General features: G+C 40.8%; 3 protein-coding genes across 3 annotated transcripts; all 3 read right to left on the bottom strand.

The window, feature by feature from the left end:
* Positions 1–298: 298 nt before the first annotated feature.
* LOC129187751 (trace amine-associated receptor 13c-like) lies at positions 299–1,411 on the bottom strand. The gene is made up of 2 exons (XM_054787407.1): positions 1,236–1,411; positions 299–1,115 (listed from the first exon to the last, which is right to left on the bottom strand). The coding sequence occupies exons 1-2, from the start codon at positions 1,409–1,411 to the stop codon at positions 299–301; spliced, it is 993 nt and encodes a 330-aa protein (XP_054643382.1).
* Positions 1,412–10,836: 9,425 nt separating this feature from the next.
* LOC129187242 (trace amine-associated receptor 13c-like) lies at positions 10,837–11,977 on the bottom strand. Its single transcript, XM_054786210.1, has 2 exons — positions 11,802–11,977; positions 10,837–11,659 (listed from the first exon to the last, which is right to left on the bottom strand). Exons 1-2 carry the CDS (start codon positions 11,975–11,977, stop codon positions 10,837–10,839), a joined length of 999 nt encoding a protein of 332 aa, XP_054642185.1.
* Positions 11,978–17,297: 5,320 nt separating this feature from the next.
* On the bottom strand, positions 17,298–18,420 carry LOC129187241 (trace amine-associated receptor 13c-like). Its single transcript, XM_054786209.1, has 2 exons — positions 18,248–18,420; positions 17,298–18,105 (listed from the first exon to the last, which is right to left on the bottom strand). Exons 1-2 carry the CDS (start codon positions 18,418–18,420, stop codon positions 17,298–17,300), a joined length of 981 nt encoding a protein of 326 aa, XP_054642184.1.
* Positions 18,421–22,190: the final 3,770 nt, after the last annotated feature.

The following is a 22,190-nucleotide window of genomic DNA, read 5'->3' as shown; positions in this document are numbered from 1 at the left end:
TATTTATAATATTTTTATATTATTCTTTTTGTTATTTTATTTATTCATTTTTTAATTATTCTGGCATTCAGACCTTGTCACAAAGTATATTTTAATGCTAGTTGCTAGTGCAAATTGAAATAGACAGGAGAAGGATTGCGGCAGTGTTTTTTTTATTTTGAAATGATTCATTGAAAGGAAGCTACACACACGCAGTGCTTTCACAGTCATAACTTACAGCAATTAACATTTACCCTTCATCTGCTAAATACAGTAACATGAGGAGCACAGTTGTTTTCACACAGTGACCATGCAGTGCCTAGAGGATGTTGTGCCCCCTGGAGCCAGGCTGCAGTATGTGCAGCGTGACAACCCGTCTAACAGCTCTTCTAAACCACGGATAAAACAAGGCATAGATCAACGGGTTTAAACAGGAGTTGAATTCAAACAAATAAAGAACATATTTAGAAAATGAAGACATTATTCCGTTACCACCTGCCAGAGTGAAAATGTAATATGGACAGAAACACACGAGGAAGACGAGGACAAGGACACCAAGAGTCCTGGCTGCCTTCAACTCTGATTTCTTTGCTCTGACAGTGACTGAATGCTGTAGTGTGACTGATGTAACATGAGAGCTCATGGCTCGCGCCTGAGACACAGCAACCACAAACACTCTCATGTACAGAGTGATGATGATGCTGAGAGGAAGGAGGACGGTCACAACAAGGTCAGCAACTCCTGCATAATAGTCAATGCCAAGGACACACTCTCCATTACATGATTTATACTGGCCGGGATGAGCCAGCAGATCCTTCAAAATGATGCCACAGTAAAGAAAAGAAGAGAACCAACAGAGACAAACACAAAGTTGAACTCTTCTCACAGTGACTTTGGTGTTATAATGCAGAGGATCACAAATAGCCACATAACGATCAGCTGATATCAGCACCATGGTTCCGACTGAGACAGACGTCACCAGGAATGACACATAGAACCACAGGGAACAAAGCACATCACCAAGAGTCCAGCAGGACGTTTTCGAATATATTTCAGCCGGTATTGCCAGGAGGCCCACCAGAAAGTCAGAGACACTGAGAGAGAGGAGGAGGAGGTTGGTGGGAGTGTGGAGCTGCCTGGAGACAAAGAAGAAATTAAGAAGTTGTACTTACTAGACCAAAGAGTTCTAACAGAGCAAGTCAATGGAAACATCAGAGTAAGGACACATTCCACAATTCCAACATAAAAACATGTGCCTGAAGTGGGAGATGGAGATGATGACCAGCAAGTTGAGAACCACAGTGAAGATACAAATGATGGACAGCAAAACAGTCAAAACAACACTTTCAGACCAATGAGACGTGGGCTTCCTGCAGGAGATGTTGATGAGTTGTGGAAAGCAGAGCTCTGATTGGTCCTCCATCTCCATCATCAGGAAGGTGAAGAGTGGAGAAGCTGGAGCTCCGACAGCTTCCTGTCTAAACCTCTCTCTTATACATCTCATCTGCCATCATCCAACCCCTTGTACCTCCCCCAAGCAAACCTTATTGGGTGAAACTTAGTCAAAGTTTCGGAAGGTATGATGTCATGATGAACTCTGTAACCTGGAAACATCCAACAAAATATGAACAGCTGTTGTAGTTTCAATGTGAACGTTATAGTAATGGTTAAGGCTGTCATTCTAAACAAAGCCAGAGTGGCTGATTAGAAGAAATAGAAGATTTCCACATGGTATGATGATTTAAAATGATGACACATACAGTACATAGTCACAGCAGCATACACTGCTGTAGGACATCACTGGACTCTTCAACCAGGGGGAGTCACATATCAATGAGCGTGGTTGTGTTGTTCATTCTGGAATGAGCCATGTGAGCAAGCTGATCCCACAAGTGCTCTGTTAGGTTGAGGTCAGGGCTCTTGACAGGCCTCTCCACTCTTTGTCCTACCAAATGTTGCATGTGGTGTCTGATAAACACTGATGATGTCTAGTCACAGGTTGTCGGGATATGGGATTGTCACAGGTTGCAGAAGCTCACTTCAGTATCTCTCTGTAATGAGATTGCCTTCAGTGGTGAAAGCCTCATTTTTCCACACCATCACATACATTAGCTTCCATCGGCAGGTCAGTGTAGTGCTGTCCTTGTCTTCCCCACTCTCTGATCTGAATGATCCAACTTCTGGAAGACTGTCATTGCGAAACATAATGGCAATGGTCAGCAAGGTGACCATTTTCAAAAGTCCTCCTGCCAGCTGTTAATTATAACCGCCCCCGTGCAAACCCCCCCCCCCCCCCCTCAAAATTAAAGCTGCGAGCAGACAACTCGGGGTGAAGCAACTTGTTTAGTTTATTTGAACATGAAGGTTCCAATGGAATACATCTCATGAATCATTCTTTCACAGTTCCACATGTCCAAAAGGAGTAGGAAGAAGCAAATCTTATTTAATCCTACCCCCCATCCATTCTACATCTATTACAGTACATGTTGTTCACTTCCTGTATTCCATGTCATGTTTTCTGTGATAGTCAGGATAACACATAATAGATAACGGTAAGATAGCCCTCCCCCCCAAAAAAAAGAAAAAAATTATATATATATATATACATATACATTAATAATAATAATAATAATAATGATAATAATAATACAAAATAAATAAATAAATAAAGAACAAAGCTTTTTTTATAAACAAAAAAAAACAAAAAATAACAAACCTGACAGAACATCATTGTGATGATCAAGACTCTTCTTCCTTGTATTTAGTAAACATCAACTGCTTGTATTGTTTATGAATTTGCTCATCTCTGTACTTTGTTGGACTTCCTTACTCAATCCCTTCCATTGTTTAATTCCACACACGGAAATGCTGTGGGTTTCAGCGTAGTTCTCACATATAAATGTTTTAGGTTTAATTTTCCTCTAAGATCATATTTCTCCTCTCTGATTGAGAAATACTGTATGAGGTTTTTGGGTAACAAGTTGTTATTAACTTTATACATTATTCTAGCGGTTTGAAAGAATACTAAATCTGCTCATTTTAATATGTGATATTAAAAATAAAGGTTTGTATGTTGTCTATACTTGGTATTATGAATGATCATCACTAATATGTGATATTAAAAATAAAAGTGTTTATGTTGTCTATACTTGGTATCATGAATGATCATCACTAATATGTGATATTAAAAATAAAGGTGTGTATGTTGTCTATACTTGGTATTATGAATGATCATCACTAATATGTGATATTAAAAATAAAGGTGTGTATGTTGTCTATACTTGGCATTATGAATTATCCTCACAGATCTTTTTTGCAGTACAGTGAGTGAGTGAAGATTGCTTTTGTAATTATTTCCCATATCTCCACACAATACATTAAATATGGTAATACTAAGGAACAGTACAGAGTGTGGAGTGATTTATGATCAAGAACATATTTTGCTTTATTCAATATAGAGATATTTCTCGCCACCTTTTGTTGTATATTTTTAATATGAGATTTCCAACTAATTTTTTAATCTATTACAACCCCAAGGAATTTATATTCTTCCACTTTTTCAATATCCACTCCATTAATTTGTATTTGGTCGTACGTATCCCTTCTGCTATTACCAAATAGCATTATTTTAGTTTTACTTAAGTTCAGAGATAATCTGTTCCTGTCAAACCATGACTTTAATATGACCTTTTCATCCTTGACCTTTTTAATGAGTTCTTGTGTGCTTTCACCAGAACAGAAAGCGGTGGTATCATCGGCGAATAAGACCAACTTTAAGTCCTTTGTTACTTTACAAATGTTGTTTATATACAAATTAAACAGTTTTGGTCCCAGTATGGACCCCTGGGGTACTCCACACGTGGTGCATAAACTCCCAGATGTATATTCTCCGAGCTTTACAAATTGTTTCCTCTTTGCTAGGTAGCTTTTAACCCAATTCAAAACTAATCCTCTAATTCCGTACCTTTCTAATTATGAAATTAAGATGGTGTGATTAATTGTATGGAAAGCTTTTGTCAGATCCATGAATACTGCTGCTGCGCATCTTCTGTTGTCTATGGCAGTAGTGATTTCCTCCGGGATTTCCATCAGTGCCATAGAAGTTGAAATGTTGGCTCTGTAACCATATTGACTGCTAGCCAATAATTCATTCTTATTAATAAATTTGTCCAACCTATTATTAAATAGCTTCTCCACAATTTTAGAGAATTGTGGTAACAAGGAAACTGGCCGATAATTTGTAAATTGGTGTTTGTCTCATTTTTTAAAAATTGGAACCACCTTGGCTGTTTTCATTTTGCTTGGAAATATTCCAGTCTGAAATGATAAGTTACTAATCTATGTTAACGGGTCTGCGATCTCATTGATGACCCTTTTAATTGTTTCCATTTCGATTCCATGACAATCAGTTGATGTTTTTGCCTTAAAATGTTTAACAATATCAGTGATCTCCTTTTTGGTTACAGCAGTGAGAAACATGGAATTAAGATTCCTATCAATGATATCATTCCCTTCATCAATTGGGTCTTGTTTTGGAATTTCTTCTTCCAGTTTTGGTCCAATATTTACAAAGTAATGGTTGAACATTTCAACTACCGCATTCATGTCATTCCTGTAAGTGTTTCCAACCATGAAATAGGGAGGATAGTCTGCTTTCTTAACGTTGTTCTTTATAATACTATTTAAGATGCCCCAAGTTGCTCTCATGTTATTTTTGTTCTTATTTAGTACATGACTATAATATTCCCTCTTACACACTCTCAAGATAGTTGTCAACTTGTTTTTGTAAGTCTTATACTTTTGTTCTGCTTCTGTAGTCTGTTGGATGATGAATGTCCTGTATGACGTCTTCTTCTTCTTACAGGCGTTTTTTAGTCCTTTTGTCATCCATGGCTGCTGGTTTTTCTTTTGCTTCTTGGGCTTTTCTTGCCAGGGACAGTTCTTCTGGTAGAGCTCCATATAAGTACCAAGGAAGCTGTCATATGCTTCATCCACATCTATTGCACTGTAGACCCTCTCCCAGCTTTGTTCTTCTAGATCTCTCCTGAAGGCCCGGATGCTGTCCTCTGTACGCAATCTTTGAAAAGTCTTTTTTGCCTCCACCTGTTTTTTCTCATAATGTTCATTGTAGATTGTGAACACTGGAAGATGATCACTGATGTCACTAATTAGCAGGCCACTGATGGTGTTGTTATCCAAGTCATTGGTGAATATATTATCAATGAGGGTGGCACAGTGGTCAGTTATTCTACTTGGTCTGATGATTTTAGGATATAAACTCAAACTATACATTGTATCTATAAAGTCATCTATTTCCTTGCACTTGTGTGGGTTCAAAAGGTCAATATTGAAGTCTCCACATATGAAAATAGTTTTTTGACCTCCTGTATGTCTGTAAACGTTGTCTTAATCCAATCCTCAAACATTCCAATCTTTGACTTTGGAGTTCTGTACACACAACTTATTAACACGTTTGCTTTTTTTCTTTACAGATTTCAATTGTTATACATTCTAAAATGTTATCAATGACAAATGACATATTCTTTACCATTTTGTAGTTCAGATGTTTGTCCACGTATACGGCCACACCTCCTCCATTTGCATTGTTCCTGTTTGCACTCATCATTTCATATCCTACCAGCTCGAAGTCCATTCCTTTGTTAGCATTAATCCAAGTTTCTGAGATTGCTATAACTTTGAAAGGTTCTTTGAATTGATTCAAATATTGTTTAATATTAGTAAAGTTTGCGTACAAGCTTCTGCTGTTTATGTGGATGATGGATAACTTGTCGTCGTTGTTGAAGCTGTTGTTGTATTGCTCCTCCGTATAATAACGGCAGTCGTTCGTAATGTGAGAGAAAACATTTGAGTCGGGATCAATGTCTTTTTCATATCCAATTGTTTGTGATCTGTAAAGTGAAAAGTGTCCAATTGTAGATCTTCTTGTAGCATATTAAAGCTGTTTTCCTCCATGTTGGGAGACCTCAATATCTTTCTAGGTCCTTGATGTCTTTGACAGCAAGAACTCTGGCCTCTGGTCCTCCATTTACTTTGATGAAGATTTTGCAGTTTGCACTCCATGTTCCTTGAATCTTTCCTTGCTTCCTCAGATCACGTGCTTTCTTCGCAATCTCAGCGTTGCGCTTGGTCAGGTGGTCAATCATGTAGACATTTGTTCCTTTCAGCTTCTTTCCCTGTTTCAGCAGAGCAACCTTGTATTTCCTATTCGTGAATTTGACGATGATGACGGGTGTAGTAGGTTCCTACCATACAGTGGGATGCAAGTATCAATAGATTGGATGTCTACATCTACATTCTTTGATTGCAAGAAAGCAACAACTTGTTGCTCTGTTGAGGCGACATCCATTTCGTCTGGTTCTTCAGTATTCGCCACTGCTCTGGCATAGGACCTTGGTTTGATTGGAAATCCCGTCACGACCACGTCATTCATTCGTGTGTTCTGATCCATGTCATCTATGGTGTTTTTCAGCTGCTCAATGATTTTATCTTTTTCTTCACATTCATTTTTGAGAGTGGCTCCCAGTGCATCATAACTTTCCTGTAATTTTTTATTCTCCACTCTCAGACCTTGCATTTCCTTCCTTAATATCCCCATTTCATTTTGAAATGCTTCTCTCTGAACTTGAACTTGCTCTTTCATACCTTGCATTTCTCTTTGTATAGCGTTGGAAGTCTCTAGCAGACTTTGAATTACTCTGTACAGGGAGTTGGAATTCTCCACAAGTTGCTGCATCTGTTTTCCATAATCCTCCATGGTTTTCGCCATGGTAGCCTCACTCTTTTCCATTGAACTTCTTTCTTGCTTTTTTGCGCGGTGTTTAACCTTCTGCAAGGCTGTCGCTGTTGCTTTATCTATATTTCCACTCAAGTGTGTCATCTGGTTAACTGTGTCATCCTTGTTGGGTCTCGGCGGCGGTTGTGGTACTAGGTGAGCACCTCCGGTTGTCTCAGGAATCTGTTATAGATCGACATCTTTCGTATATATGACTGAATCTGGAGTACTTCGACCAGAACTGCTAGAGCCACCGCTTGTTGCGCTTCCTCTCCCTCGAACCTTTGACATTGTTACTGTTGCTTGGTAACGCCGTCAGTTAGCCGTTGGCTTGTGGTGCAATGCCTTCGGTGATTAATATTCGTTATAACAGTGAGTTTATCTCGCACCAGTATCTCACCAAAGTCCCATTAGTACTCGTGGGCCGGAAAAGCTGCACAGGAAAACTCCAAATGTTATCCTGTTCTTAAAATCAGGCTTCGTGTGCGGCTGTCAAACCGCGGCTAGCATGATAGCTTGCTTGTAACAATCGGCTGTCGGCTCCACCTGATTGTCTCTTTTGGTGAGTTTAGTCCACTTGCAGGTCCGAATTGAGGCAGAAGTCTCAGCACTCACTTGCAAAGTTGTAATCACAAGTTGTGATCATGAACTGTATTCACCAAGGTCGCAAAAGTTTAAAACTCCGGACTAGTTGTGTTTAATATGGGAGGGCAGATTGATCCAAATATGGAGAGTATCAATGCCAAATGTAATAGAGTGTTCCCTTGTTCCATTGCGCTTCACCTTTCGCGGACTCGCTGAGTGTTGTAGTGGTCGGCTATACCACGAAGCAGTGATGTCTCTCTATTGTCTCTCTTCTGTCTTCATTGTCTTCTGCGTCCTGACTGGCTTCGACCATTGTCAATCAATCTCCTTTGTGACGTCTCTTGTTGTGGTCATGGCTACCCAACTAGCTAACTGTGTGAGCTGTGTCATGATCTGTGTTGTCACTCTGCTGCCGCCTGGTGTCCTGTCATTGTGGCATGCTAGCTACATGCTTGCGGAGGCGGAGCGGGCTCATCACGCACCTGCTGCCAATTACCTGCTACCACTCTTAAGCCTTGGGATGGCAGCAGCCCGGTGCCAGATTGTCCTCGTACCCTGCCTACAACTGTGCCATTTTGCCTTGCCTCTGGTATCCTAGCTTTCTGGTATTTTTGCTGTGTAGCTTTTGTGTGTTTTCCTGCTTTGCTTATTCCAGCAGCGCTCTTGTTTTGTACCACGCTAAGGTTAGTGTTTTCCTGCCAGTGATTGTTTGTTCCTCGTTTTTCATCTAGTCTCGACAGCCTTTTGCTCACCATCTCTTTTTGATAGCTTTTGCTAGTGGCTTAGCCTATATTTCTGTTGTTTGGACATGTGCCTATTTTTGTTATCCTTTTTCCCACTTCTGAGGTTATTTTTGTATTAAACCTTTTGTACCTATTTTTGTGTGTTCATCTCTGCATCATGGGGTTCCGAACTCTATTTTGCCGGCGCATGACAAGCTGCTTGCTAACCGCCAATACTGTAAACAATAGAAGAAACAGTAGAAGCTAACCGTGTGAGGAAAATAGAACGACAGGAGCAACATACTTTAACAAGCAAACAGAAACGCAACAGCCGAACGGTGCCAGGACCGCGAGGCACGGTCATAGGAGTGAAACACACGTTAGTCGCTTCATCATTCCTTGTGTCTAACCAGGTTGATTGATCATTAAAATTCAAATGAATTTTAATTTTGAGAGTGTTTAAACAAGAGAGAAATGTGAGAAAATGTTAATGCCTGTCTGAGAAAAGCGTATAAAGCGTATAAAGTGTATAAAGCGTTAACATATATAATAATTGCAAAAAAATATAGTTGGCTACTTTGCGGATTTCACTTATGTTTCACTATGCTGAGAACCTATCCCCCGTGATAAACGAGGGAACTTTGTACTAGTATCAGATCAAGACGAGCGTAATAAGATTGACATTTTTCAGTTCTCTTCTATGTTTATTGTCACAAACATCTGTTTTTGTTGTGTTGTTGATATTGTTATAGTCATTAGTAACATTTCTTTAAAAATTCATGGAATAAGTTCTGGGGGGGGGGGGGGTAAAAGGATTTGATTTGTTTGTCAATAATAGTTTTTTTTTGTTTACATTTTTGACACTGTTGACTTTATTTTTCGTCAAAAATTGTATGAAAATTAATAATTGTCTTATTTTGTCAATATTGTTACATTGTCATATATTGTTGCATTAAATATTGTGAAATTTGTTCGGGTTGTGCATGGTCATGACCCCAGGATGCAGAGACAGGAAGATGGTGCAGGTAAAAATTCTTTAATTTAAGCACAGGCAGGTACAGGTCCTCACACGAGTTTCAAGTGGCAAAAAGGCAAAAGCAGATCATGTAACTCGATGCTTCAAACCTCTAAGCAGACATGCACTGACAGCAAAGTATGAACAATGAACCAGCAAACAAAGAAGCTTCCAGGTGAACTACAGTGAATAAGGGAAACTCAAATGAGTGCTAAGTACGCATAAACATAGAAGTAAAGGCAGCTGAGAACGGGGCAAAACAAAACAGGAAGTGTAACAAAATAATGGTACAAAACAGGAAGTAATGAGAACCAACACAAGAGTGCACTAGGTCACACATAACATGACACAATTATTCACAAACAATTTTGTTGATTAAAAAAAATACATATGTTGTTTGCGTGAAATCTTTGTCATGTGTTTTATTTTGATTAGAATCAAAATCAACAAATTAAAGGCAAACTCACAAACTAATTCAAATACTTTTTTGCAACTACAAAGTATTGGCGATACGAGCCTAGTATTCACTTGGTTTCGCATCAATAGCAAAATCTGCAGTCCAGTTGTCCCTCGCAATATCGCCGTTCGATTATCGCTCGCTCGCTATATCACGTTTTTTCAGAAATTAATGAATAATGGCTGTTTCATGGTAGACTATTATTAGTCAAAACATATTGACATACAAGTGATATGTAGCATTCTGGTCACTAGTACTGACACAAAACATGAAGACATTACATTACATTACCTTAACACCGCTTGAATTGAGCCATGGCGTGTCCGACATGATGGAGTGAAAAAAGGTTCTCCTCCTATCTCGTGTGGAAGTGGTAGGTTTTTGGATTCTTAAGTTAAATTAAATACAGTTGAGGCTAACTGGTTAGCTCGTGAGCTTGCTAGCTAGTTAGCTTGCTAACCGGCTAACTGGCTGTCATCTTGAGTCCCTGCGTCGTGGTCGGGTCTGGAACCAAGTTGCGTCTATAAACGACTGTATTGACTGTACTGTATGACATCACCATCAGCAGCGTAGTCCATCAACAGTGACTTACCCCGCACTTGGTCCTGTGAGCCCAGTTCTGGTCGGACTTTGGTGATGAGTAACGTAGTTCCGGTTAGTCATGTTGTTGGAGGTTTTTGCAGGTGTTTTAATAGCGGTCTTAATAGGCGGCAGAGGTCGATCCCATTACATGCAATAAAAGAGACAGCTTGAGTTGTCTGTTTTTATCTGTATTTATATCGTTAGAATGCACACAAAAGAGAAAGATGCATGTGTTCATGTCTCGTGGATGATGGGCAACATCTTTTGAAAAAAAGTGCAGTTTTCCTTTAAGTCCATCTGATTCAACAAAGGATGCAAAGGCCAAAGCGTCAGCGTTTCACCATAATCACGTCAGTTTGGTTTTATTGAGGAAATGAAAGAAGGCTAAAATGTGTCATGTGTCTTCATTTGCTTCAAAATGAACATGGTTCCAATTGTATTTAGTACAAATGGCAGCATTTTTAAATATTGATTGATGAGTAACATATCTGATGCAAATAAAGAACTATCATATTTTTCCATTTGGAAAGCCTCCGGGTCCGACAATTAAGTTATAAAAGGCAGAAACCAAGATTTTCATTTTACATCTGCACACTTTATTTTCATGTTTTTAATCACACATGGTCAGTCTTGGTAAAAACCTGCTGTTACACATCAACATCCATTGACTTGCATTTCTAACTTTCACACAGAAAAGGAAGCTTCAACTCAAAATAATGTTGGTCCCACAGGAGCCAGGCTGCAGTATGTGCAGCGTGACAATGTGTCTAACAGCTCTTCTAAACCACGGATAAAACAAGGCATAGATCAAAGGGTTTACGCAGTAGTTCAAACTATACAAATAAAGAACATATTGCGTAAATGACGAAATCATTATTTTGTCACCTGTGAGAGTAACGATGTAATATGGACAGAAACACACGAGGAAGACGAGGACAAGGACACCAAGAGTCCTGGCTGCCTTCAACTCTGATTTCTTTGCTCTGACAGTGACTGAATGCTGTAGTGTGACTGATGTAACATGAGAGCTCATGGCTCGTGCCTGAGACACAGCAACCACAAACACTCTCATGTACAGAGTGATGATGATGCTGAGAGGGAGGATGAAGTTCACAACAATGTCCACAACACCTGCATAATAGTCAACGCCAAAGACACACTCTCCATAGCAGGAAATATACCTTCCAGGATGAACCAGCTGATCATTCAAAATAATGCTACAGTAAAGAAAAGAAGAGAACCAACAGAGACAAACACAAAGTTGAACTCTTCTCACAGTGACTTTGGTGTTATAATGCAGAGGATCACAAATAGCCACATAACGATCAGCTGATATCAGCACCATGTTTCCTACGGAAACAGACATGATTATAAAGGAGATGTAATTATACAAGAAGCACAGCACATCACCAAGAGTCCAGCAGGATGTTCTCATGTAGATCTCACCAGGCCACACCAGGAGGCCCACCAGAAAGTCAGACAGAGCGAGAGAGAGGAGGAGGAGGTTGGTGGGAGTGTGGAGCTGCCTGGAGACAAAGACGAATAAAGAAGACAACATACGTACTTAGTGCACTGGAAGGTTTGACCAACAAGGTTTGGTGAAAAGACATGGCCAACAATTTAGAGTGAGGACACATTGACAAACAATTCCAACATAAAAACATGTGCCTGAAGTGGGAGATGGAGATGATGACCAGCAAGTTGAGAACCACAGTGAAGATACAGATGATGGACAGCAGAACAGTGAAAAGAACACCTTCAGACCAATGAGATGTGGGCTTCCTGCAGGAGATGTTGATGAGTTGTGGAAAGCAGAGCTCTGATTGGTCCTCCATCTCCATCATCAGGAAGAAGAAGAGTGGAGAAGCTGGAGCTCCGACAGCTTCCTGTCTAAACCTCTCTCTTATACATCTCATCTGCCATCATCCAACCCCTTGTACCTCCCCCAAGCAAACCTTATTGGGTGAAACTTAGTCAAAGTTTAGGAAGGTATGATGTCATGATGAACTCTGTAACCTGGAAACATCCAACAAAATATGAAGATCTGCAGTACTTTCAACATGATTGTTATAATAACCGTTAAGGCTGTCATTCTAAACAAACCCAGAGAGGCTGATCATGGAAGAAATAGAAGATTTCCACATGGTATGATGATTTAGAATACTTAAATACTATATAACATCTACTTCATTATATGGATGTGAAAGTTGGACAATAACTACATCAACTTCAAAAAGATTTTGAGATGGGGTGTGTACGTAAAATAGTAAATGTATCCTGCAAAGAAAGAAAAATCAACAAAGAAATACTAACAAAGGCGTCCCTAGCGTCCCAGATACTAATGCGGAGCTAGCGGACTTCAGCACAGTCAGAGCGGACAAGGACACAAGAGTTGGTGGTAAGTGCAAAAGAGGGGGGCTTGCACTGTATGTGAACAAACGGTGGTGCCATCTTGGGTGTGTGAACATTAAAATGTCCATCTGCAGTAGAAACATCGGACCCCTGGCTGTAAGCCTTCAGTCACGCCATTGTTGTCGTTTACATACCTCTGTGAGCTGACGACAGCCACTGCGCGACTGATGAACTGTAAACACAGCATCCTGAGGCTCTCGATTTGATCTCCGGGCCTTCAATCATATGACACTCAACAAAACACTGCCTGCCGTCTACCAGTATGTGGACTGTAACACCAAGGGCACCAGGACTATAGACCTAATGCATGCAAACATCAAAGAAGCATATAATGCCACCCCCCTGCCTGCACTGGGGAAGGCAGACAACAACCTGGTCCGGCTCTAACCTCTTTATACACCAAAAGTGAAATTACCAATAACCACACACTCATTCAGGAAGTGGTCCCCTGAGGCAGAATAGTAGTCTCTGATAGACTGCTTTGAGACCACTGACAGGGATGCATTGCAGAGGCCCCACAGTGAGAATATGGAAGAAATGGTTGCCTGCACCACAGACTACATAAACTTCTACATGGATGTTGGCTGCAGCTCAAAGAAAGGCACCCCCATTGAGGGGGATGTTGGAACGGCTGCTGCGGCTCCATGGCTCGACCCTCTGAAGTTTGCATAGCGGGAGAAAGTGGGAGTTGAGGATGCCATTATCTTCTTGCTCTACCGATCACTAGGACAGAGGTAGTGGTGCTGTGAGGATTACATTTTTGGACTTCTCCAGCGTCTTTAACACCATCCAGCCTCAGCTCCTCAGGGACAAACTAACACGAATGGGAGTAGGATCACACATGGTGGCATGGATCCCAGCCTACCTGACTGTCAGACACTTACCTAATAGGGCTTTTATGCTAGGCGTTAGCATGCTGATGTTAGCATGTTATCATTTTTAGCAAGCTAACATTAGCATGGTAGCATTTTTACCCACTTTCATAAGTATTAACTTACAAAGACACTTAGCTCTATCTTGCTAGGTGCTAACATGCAAAGGTTAGCATGTTAGCATTGTTAATGGTTAATGGCTTAATTTGCAGTATTTCGAACACGCATACAGTTTACATTGAAATGCTTTGTGTTACAATTCACAATTATACATGTCCGAAAAAAAGTAGAAAAAAACAAAGCTTTTTTAATCCTACTGTTGGGAAAATGTACATACATTTAGCCTTTTATGCAAAATATTATCCAAATTGCTGTGCTGAATAAAGTGAGTAACCATGTGTGTGTGTGTGCAGCAGTAAAGTATCAAGGCCAGACGTTTCGTTGCAGGATGTGTGACTCATGTGTTTTGCGGAGTGGAGATAGGACGCCCTGTCTCTGGTTGATAGTGTAAGCAGAAGAATCAGTTTCAACCGGCGCCAAGAATGTTCCCTCCCTTTAGCGGTTGAAACTGCATGTAACTAGGGCATACCCAAAGCAAAATAAAAGGGCAACGAGACAGAGGCTGACTCAGAGTGGGTTTGGAGGATTGTAACTGAGCAGTCTCTGATCACTCTCCTTGCAAGTAAAATATACTCACGTCTTTGTGTCTTTTTCCACAGTTGGTGATATAATGTTTGGTGTCTGAACCTGACACCTACCCCCTCTCCATTTCACATCAATTGCTAATACGTTTGGTCACTTCCTGCATTCAACATGCATTAATTCACTATTTACATTATTCTTCCATACAATAAAAGTAGGTCAGGTCAGGTCACACCCGTAGCATTTCTGTCGTTGGGGCACTGAGATGTCCATCTCCAGGTTTCCTTATCCTTATCCATTCTCATGCAGATTTCCACCAGCTTCTCCATTCATATCCTCATCCACCCAATTCCTCCTTGGTCTTCCTTGAGCTCGCCGCCCATCCACCCGACCATGCATTATCGTGTGCGCTAGTGTGCTCGGCCGTCGAGTGATATGTCCGAACCACTGCAGCTTCCTTCTTTTCATTGTGTTTAGCAGCGGTTCATAATCCTCGATTCTCCTCCTGATCTCTTCCAGCACCGATGCATTGGTGCGGCGATCATGCCAATGAAATCCGAGTAATCGGCGGAAACATCTCATCTCGAAAGTGGCTATTTTCTTCTCCAATAAAAGCAGTTGTTTGTAAAGAAAAAAAAGGTTTTTTTTTTCCCTTTCCCTTGTTGTTGTTTGGATCTATACCATTTTCCAATCCAATTGTCTGTGATCTGGATAGCTAAAGGTTTCCACTTCCAGGTATTTCTGTCCTTCCGTTTTTTTGTGTTGTACTATGAATGACATTGAATGTAGATGCACGGGTTCCTTATTCCAGTACTTCTTGTTGAGCAGGCCCTTGCAACGTAGTAGTGATGTCAAATGTCATTGAATGTAATCCCTCCAACTGCAATGTTCTTTCTTTGTGGGTTGTATCCTCCATTGTCCTTGTTGTCATGGTGATGTGATCTTTAATATTTATCCAAATCATTGACATATTTGAGAACAAGCACTCTTGCTTCTGCTGGTCATCCATTTAGCTTGATGTAGATGTTGCCGTTGGTGCTGTATCTTTCTCTGCTTCCTCCAGTCATGTGCTTTCTTGCTCATTCATGTAGACGTTTGTACCTTTCAGCTTCTTTCCCTGTTTCAGCAGTGCAGTTTTGAATTCTCTGTTGGTGAAGTTAACAATAATGATGGGTGTGGCATTGTTTCTGCCATACAGTGGGATGCAAGTATCGATGGTGTAGATATCTACATCCACCTCCTTTGATTGTAGGAAATTGGCAATCTGTTGCTTTGTTGAAGCAACATCAATTTCATCTCGTTCTTCTCTGTTCTGGACTGCCCTGTCATTTCACCTGGGTGTAATTTGAAACCCCGTAACAATCACGTTATTCATTTGTGCATTCTGTCCATCTCATCAATTGTATAATTCATTGGCTCAATTATATTTTCCTTTGCTTCTTTCTCTTCCTCAAGAGTGGTGTGCAAGGTAGCATTATCGTCCAGTAGTACGTTCATATCATCCTGTAGAACCTTAATATCATTGTGTAGTAGTGTGTTCCCTTGTTTATTGCAGGGGATATATATATATAATATATAATTTTAAAAAAACTTTAAGTAATAATATTTAAATAATAATATTTTAAGGTTGTAAAACCCCTCACCATACACTTTATACACTTTTTTTCAGACAGGCATTAACATTCTCTCACATTTCACTCTTGTTTAAACACTCTATAGGTTAAAATTGTGTTTTAATTTTTTAATGATCAACCTAAAAGGTTGGACACAATAAAAATATTATGCGACTCACGCATATTTCACTCTTCTGACTGTGCCTCTTCATCCTGGCACCGCTCTACTGAACCATTTTTGGCAAGGCAAAGCAAGTTTGTTTATAGAGCATCATTTGTATGCAAGGTCGTTCAAAGTGCTTTACAGAAAAGAAGGGTAAAATCACTTCATAAAATCATTCCATAAACATAAAATCATTCCATAAAACAAAAAAAAGATTAACAAAGAAGAGTGCAGATAAAATACTTTCAGTTGTCATATGCACAGTTGAATAGAAGCGTTGTCAGTGTCACGATCTAAAGCTGTTGGAAGCTTGACCCCCAGTATGCAGTGGACGAGGCAGCGGCGTGCAAATAACAATCTTTAATGATGCACGAACAGGTGCCCCCATCTACCCCCCATCTATTCCACATCTAGTACAACACCCGTTGTTCACTTCCTGCATTCCATGTCATGTTTTCTATGATAATCAGAATAATAATACATAATCAATAACAGTAAGAAGACAAAAAAATTTATATATATGTAATAAATATATAATTTAAAAAAAACTTTAAAAAAACGAACCTGACAGAACAACCATTGTGATGATCAAGACTGTTCTGCCTTGTATTTAGCAAACATCAACTGCTTGTATTGTTTATGAATGTGCTCGTCTCTGTACTTTGTTTGAGTTCCTTACTCAATCCGTTCCATAATTTAATTCCACATACGGAAATGATGTTTTCAAATGAACTAATACTTAAATCCATCTGCTTCATCGAGGTATGCATAGGCCAAAATGGCTCAGCTTAGAAAATATCAGCACAGTGATATGATGTTTGGTTTTATTTACAATGAAAGAAGGCTAAAATGTGCCATGCGTCTTCAAGTGCTTCCAAATTAAGCACAAATGAAATAATTCCTATCATATATAGTACAAACGGCAGCATTTTTAAATAATAACTGATGAGTAACATCTATCCATCCATTTTCTATGCTGCTTATCCTAATAAGGCTCACGGGGTATGCTTGGAGCCTATCCCAGCTGACTTCAGGCGTGCGGCGGACTGGTCACAGGCCACATTTCGACAAACAGTCATTCACACTCACATTTATACCTATGTTCATACCCACGCACGTATGAATGCATGCGTGCGGGAGAACATGGAAACTCCACACAGAGATGCCCAAGCGGAGAATCGAATCCAGGTTTTCCCGATCTCTCTTGACTGTGGCCAACATTCTAACCACTCCGCCACCGTGCGGCCCCATGAGTTACGTATCTGATAAAGATACAAAGATAAAGATAAGGAACATCATATTTTTCCATTTGAAAAGTCTCCTGGTTGTAAGAATTAAGTTACACAAGGCAGAAAACAAGATTTTCATTTCAGTCTTGTTGACAGTAAAAACCTGCTGTTACACATCAAAACCCATTGACTTGCATTTCTAACTTTCACACAGAAAAGGAAACGTTAGGGCTTCAACTTGAAATAATGTTGGTCTCACAGGAGCCAGGCTGCAGTATGTGCAGCCTGACAATGTGTCTAACAGCTCTTCTAAACCATGGATAAAACAAGGCATAGATCAAAGGGTTTAAACAGAAATTTAAACTATATAAATGAAGAACATATTGAGCAATGGAGTCACCTGTGAGAATGACAATGTAATATGGACAGAAACACATGAGGAAGACGAGGACAAGGACACCAAGAGTCCTGGCTGCCTTCAACTCTGATTTCTTTGCTCTGACAGTGACTAAATGCTGTAGTGTGACTGATGTAACATGAGAGCTCATGGCTCGCGCCTGAGACACAGCAACCACAAACACTCTCATGTACAGAGTGATGATGATGCTGAGAGGGAGGATGAAGTTCACAACAATGTCCGTAACACCTGCATAATAGTCAACGCCAAAGACACACTCTCCATAGCAGGAAATATACCTTCCAGGATGAACCAGCTGATCATTCAAAATGATGCCACAGTAAAGAAAAGAAGAGAACCAACAGAGACAAACACAAAGTTGAACTCTTCTCACAGTGACTTTGGTGTTATAATGCAGAGGATCACAAATAGCCACATCACGATCAGCTGATATCAGCACCATGGTTCCGACTGAGATAGACATGATTGTGAAGGTCATGCAGTTATACAAGAAGCACAGCACATCACCAAGAGTCCAGCAGGATGTTCTCATGTAGATCTCATCAGGCCACACCAGGAAGCCCACCAGAAAGTCAGACAGAGCGAGAGAGAGGAGGAGGAGGTTGGTGGGAGTGTGGAGCTGCCTGGAGACAAAGACGAATAAAGAAGACAACATACGTACTTAGTGCACTGGAAGGTTTGATCAACAAAGTTTGGTGAAAAGACACGGCCAACAATTTAGAGTGAGGACACATTGACAAACAATTCCAACATAAAAACATGTGCCTGAAGTGGGAGATGGAGATGATGACCAGCAAGTTGAGAACCACAGTGAAGATACAAATGATGGACAGCAGAACAGTGAAAAGAACACCTTCAGACCAATGAGATGTGGGCTTCCTGCAGGAGATGTTGATGAGTTGTGGAAAGCAGAGCTCTGATTGGTCCTCCATCTCCATCAAGAAGACGAGAAGAGAGCTGTGACAGCTTTCTGTCGAAACCGCTCTCTTATACATTTCTTCTATTGTCATCCAACCCTGTGTACCTCCCCCAAGCACACCTTTTTTGGTCAAAGTTTGTCAATGTTTAGGAAGGTATGATGTCATAATCAATATTGCAACCTGGAAACATCCCAAAAATATAAACAGCTGATGTTTTTGTGGAGCACTGAATGGCGCCAACCATTTTGCGACCATATCTAATGCCTCAGCAATGGAGGCATGAATACAGTGCGAGCGTCTTCGTCACATTCCCGTGAATGCACAGGCGACATTGCGCAGGGCTATGGCGGGAGACAAATAACGGCAAGCGTTTTTTTTTATCCGGGGTGCTTTTTCCTTTAATGGAACAATGGCACTTCAGGTTGTGCAGGGGTGTCAAACGGCACATGGCTATGTGGAGATGTTGCAGGTGAAATCCCTCATGACTGAAGGCCCTCGTCTGTGTGATAATGACTGGCCTTTTCAACAGGACAACGCTGGAGTTCTCAATGCCTGCCTGACAAAGGACTTCTTCCAGAGCAATAACCTCACTCTTTTGGACCACCCTGCGTGTTCCACTGATCTAAATTCAATTGAGAACACTTTGGGATGGCTGGAAAGGGAAGTTTCCAAAAACAATAATCAATTCCAGACAGTGGATGCCTTCCGTGAAGCCATATTTGCCACCTGGAGCAACATTCCCACTAGCCTTCTTGAAACACTGGCATCAAGCATGCCCAAAACAATTTTTTAGGTGATGAGCAAGAATGAAGCAGCTGCTCATTAGTTAGTCTTTTTTGAAACATACTGAGCTATTGTCTTAAACATTTCATCCGCTGGAGAGCAACCTATTTCACTTTTATGCTTGTTTGAAATAAATTATTTTCTCAGTTTTTTGGTCTCACTTCCCTTTCTTCTTTTAGCACTTTGAAGCTCTACTTAAAACCTCCTGAAGATCCAACATTGCAAAATGTAAATTCTTGCAAATTTTTCAACTGGTCTTACAGTTTTGATAAGGAGTGCATTTATATGCACCCTGCTTGGCGAACGTGATTGCAATGTCTTCCCGACTTGTTTTTTCTGCTGCTATTGTGTATATCCAGACATCAGCGGTTCCTCACAAAGATATTGTTTTGTTTTAATACTTGAATAATTGGATAATTGAATGCAGACACATTTGTACATTATGCACACTTGTTTTCTGCGATTGGCTGGCAACCATTCCAGGGTACACCGCCTCTCGCCCAAAGTCAGCTGGGATAGGCTCCAGCATACCCTCGTGCCTCTAATGACGATATAGTATGCGTAGAAAGTATACGTACTACTTACTACGAAATACTTGGGGTTCCTTCTTGACCACGAGCTTTCCTTTAAAGCACATGTAGCAAAATTAGTTTCTAAACTCAGGGTGAAACTCGGGTTCTTTTATAGAAATAGAATAGTTTACAAATAGAATAGTTTTTCGCTCGGAGCCAGGAAACTGCTTGTTTCAGCTACGTTTCTCCCTCTGATCGACTACGGAGATGTGCTGTATATGGGGGCTCCTCTCAAGTGTCTCCAATCTTTAAACAGTGTCTATTACAGTGCCTTGAGGTTTGTCACTGGTGATGGTCGCTTTACACATCATTGTGACTTATATGTAAAATCAGGACTGCCCTCTTTAAGTGCGCATAGGTATACACACTGGCTGATCCTGATTTATAAGGCTCTGCTTGGCTTAGTCCCAACATACTTAAGTACTTTAGTCCAGAGAACTGAAAGTCAGTATGCCTTGCGATCTTGTGACATCCTCCATCTCTCTGTTCCTCGTGTGAGAACTGAACTGGGGAAGAAAGCGTTTTGTTTTGCAGCCCCCACAGCGTGGAATCTTTTACAGGCTGAACTAAAGCTCTCGGAACTCATCCCTTTTGGAGCCTTTCGGTCCTTGCTGTTGGACAAAGAGCGTGAGACCACAGAACAGTGCCTTTGTTTTAAATAGCTTTTTATGTATTTTATCACAAATCACCTGCACTTTAAAAAGTTTGTGTGTTCATATACCTTGTGTGTTAACTCCTAGACTTGTACATTTATCATTTGTGACGTGTGCTGCTGACCTCTTGGCCAGGTCACCCTTGTAAAAGAGATCCTGATCTCAATGGGTTTTTATCTGGTTAAATAAAGGTTGAAAAAAAACCTAGCTGTACTAGCTTTTATCCATCCATCCATTTTCTATGCCTAAGGTCCCGCGGGTATCCTGGACCCTATCCCGAGAGGCAGGGTACACCCTGGACTGGTCGCAAGCCAATTGCAGCACACATAGAAAAACTAGCATTCACACTCACATTCACACCTATGGACAATTTAAAGTGTCCAATTAACCTAATATGCATGTTTTTGGAATGTGGGAGGAAACCGGAGAACCCGGACCAAGATGGAAACTCCACACAGAGATGCCCAAACGGACATTCGAACCCAGACCTTCCCATCTCCTGAAAAGTCTGAAAATATGATTATTTTTTTCCTCCCTGTCCTGTCCAGCCTTGAAGGCAGATAGAATTGTAGATATAAATGCCCTCAGGTGCTCAACAGATTTACTCTGCCAGGGAAAAGTGTGACATACACTTCCTCTGTTATACAGAATTTATTTGACTTGACTTGGCCAGACCGGAGCAGGAGGGGACGAAGAATAAGACAAAAAAAAAGGGGGGGGGGGGTGCGGAGACAATAGGGGGACAAAAAAAAACAGAGACAAGGACAACAGCAGCAACAACAATTGTGACAATAACAAAACAACAGAAACATACAGGACTACATCAGCAAATGTCTGTGACAACTATAAAGACCCTGATGGAAGGGGCAAAATAATATCAACAACCACAATGACAATGCTGCATTGAAACAGTCACACATAATAGTAGTCATGAAATGTTGAACTATGATAGTGATCACTATGACAATACTGCATTGAAACAGTCACATATAATAGTAGGAATGAAATGATGAACTATGATTGTGATCACCATGACAATCCTGCATTGAAACAGTCACACATAATAGTAGTAATGAAATGATGAACTATGATAGTGATCACAATGATAATACTGCATTGAAACAGTCACACATAATAGTAGTCATGAAATGATGAACTATGATAGTGATCACAATGATAATACTGCATTGAAACAGTCACACATAATAGTAGTAATGAAATGATGAACTATGATAGTGATCAGAATGACAATAACCGTAATGCACATCATTGTAAAAACTATAATCATATTGTAATAAACCCAACAACATAATAACACCCTGGTTAACTCAGTGAGTAATGTGGGGAAGTATGTACGTATTGTGAGTGTGCATATGTACAGTACGTGTGTACAGGTATCTCTGTATGTGTGCAAGTCCTCATATATATAATGGTGCGCGAGTGGGTGAGTGTGTAATTGTATTGTCACTGAAAATGCATGAAAGGAGAAGGGTCCCCCTCTACCGCCCAGAAAGCCCCGCCCCAAATAGCCAGGCCAAGCCCCCACCGCCAAAAAGCCACCAGTCCCACAGGGGCAGGCAGCACAAAGATCAGCCCCCAAGAGTCAGCCCAGAGAGCCATCCCCCCCGGGAAGACCAGCAAGGGGCCGCAGAGAGACAGTCCCAGGGAACGGAGCCCGGCCCGCCCCGGGCCACCCTACGCCCAACCCCCGACGGAGGCCTGGGCGGCAGAGAACACCCAGCACCTGACCCCACGGAGCAAACCCTTGTGTACTTCCACC

Source organism: Dunckerocampus dactyliophorus, chromosome 9 (assembly GCF_027744805.1).
Source record: "Dunckerocampus dactyliophorus isolate RoL2022-P2 chromosome 9, RoL_Ddac_1.1, whole genome shotgun sequence".
NCBI lineage: Eukaryota > Metazoa > Chordata > Actinopteri > Syngnathiformes > Syngnathidae > Dunckerocampus > Dunckerocampus dactyliophorus.
Note: the sequence above shows the minus strand (reverse complement) of the source record. Positions and strands in the feature narration are given on the sequence as shown.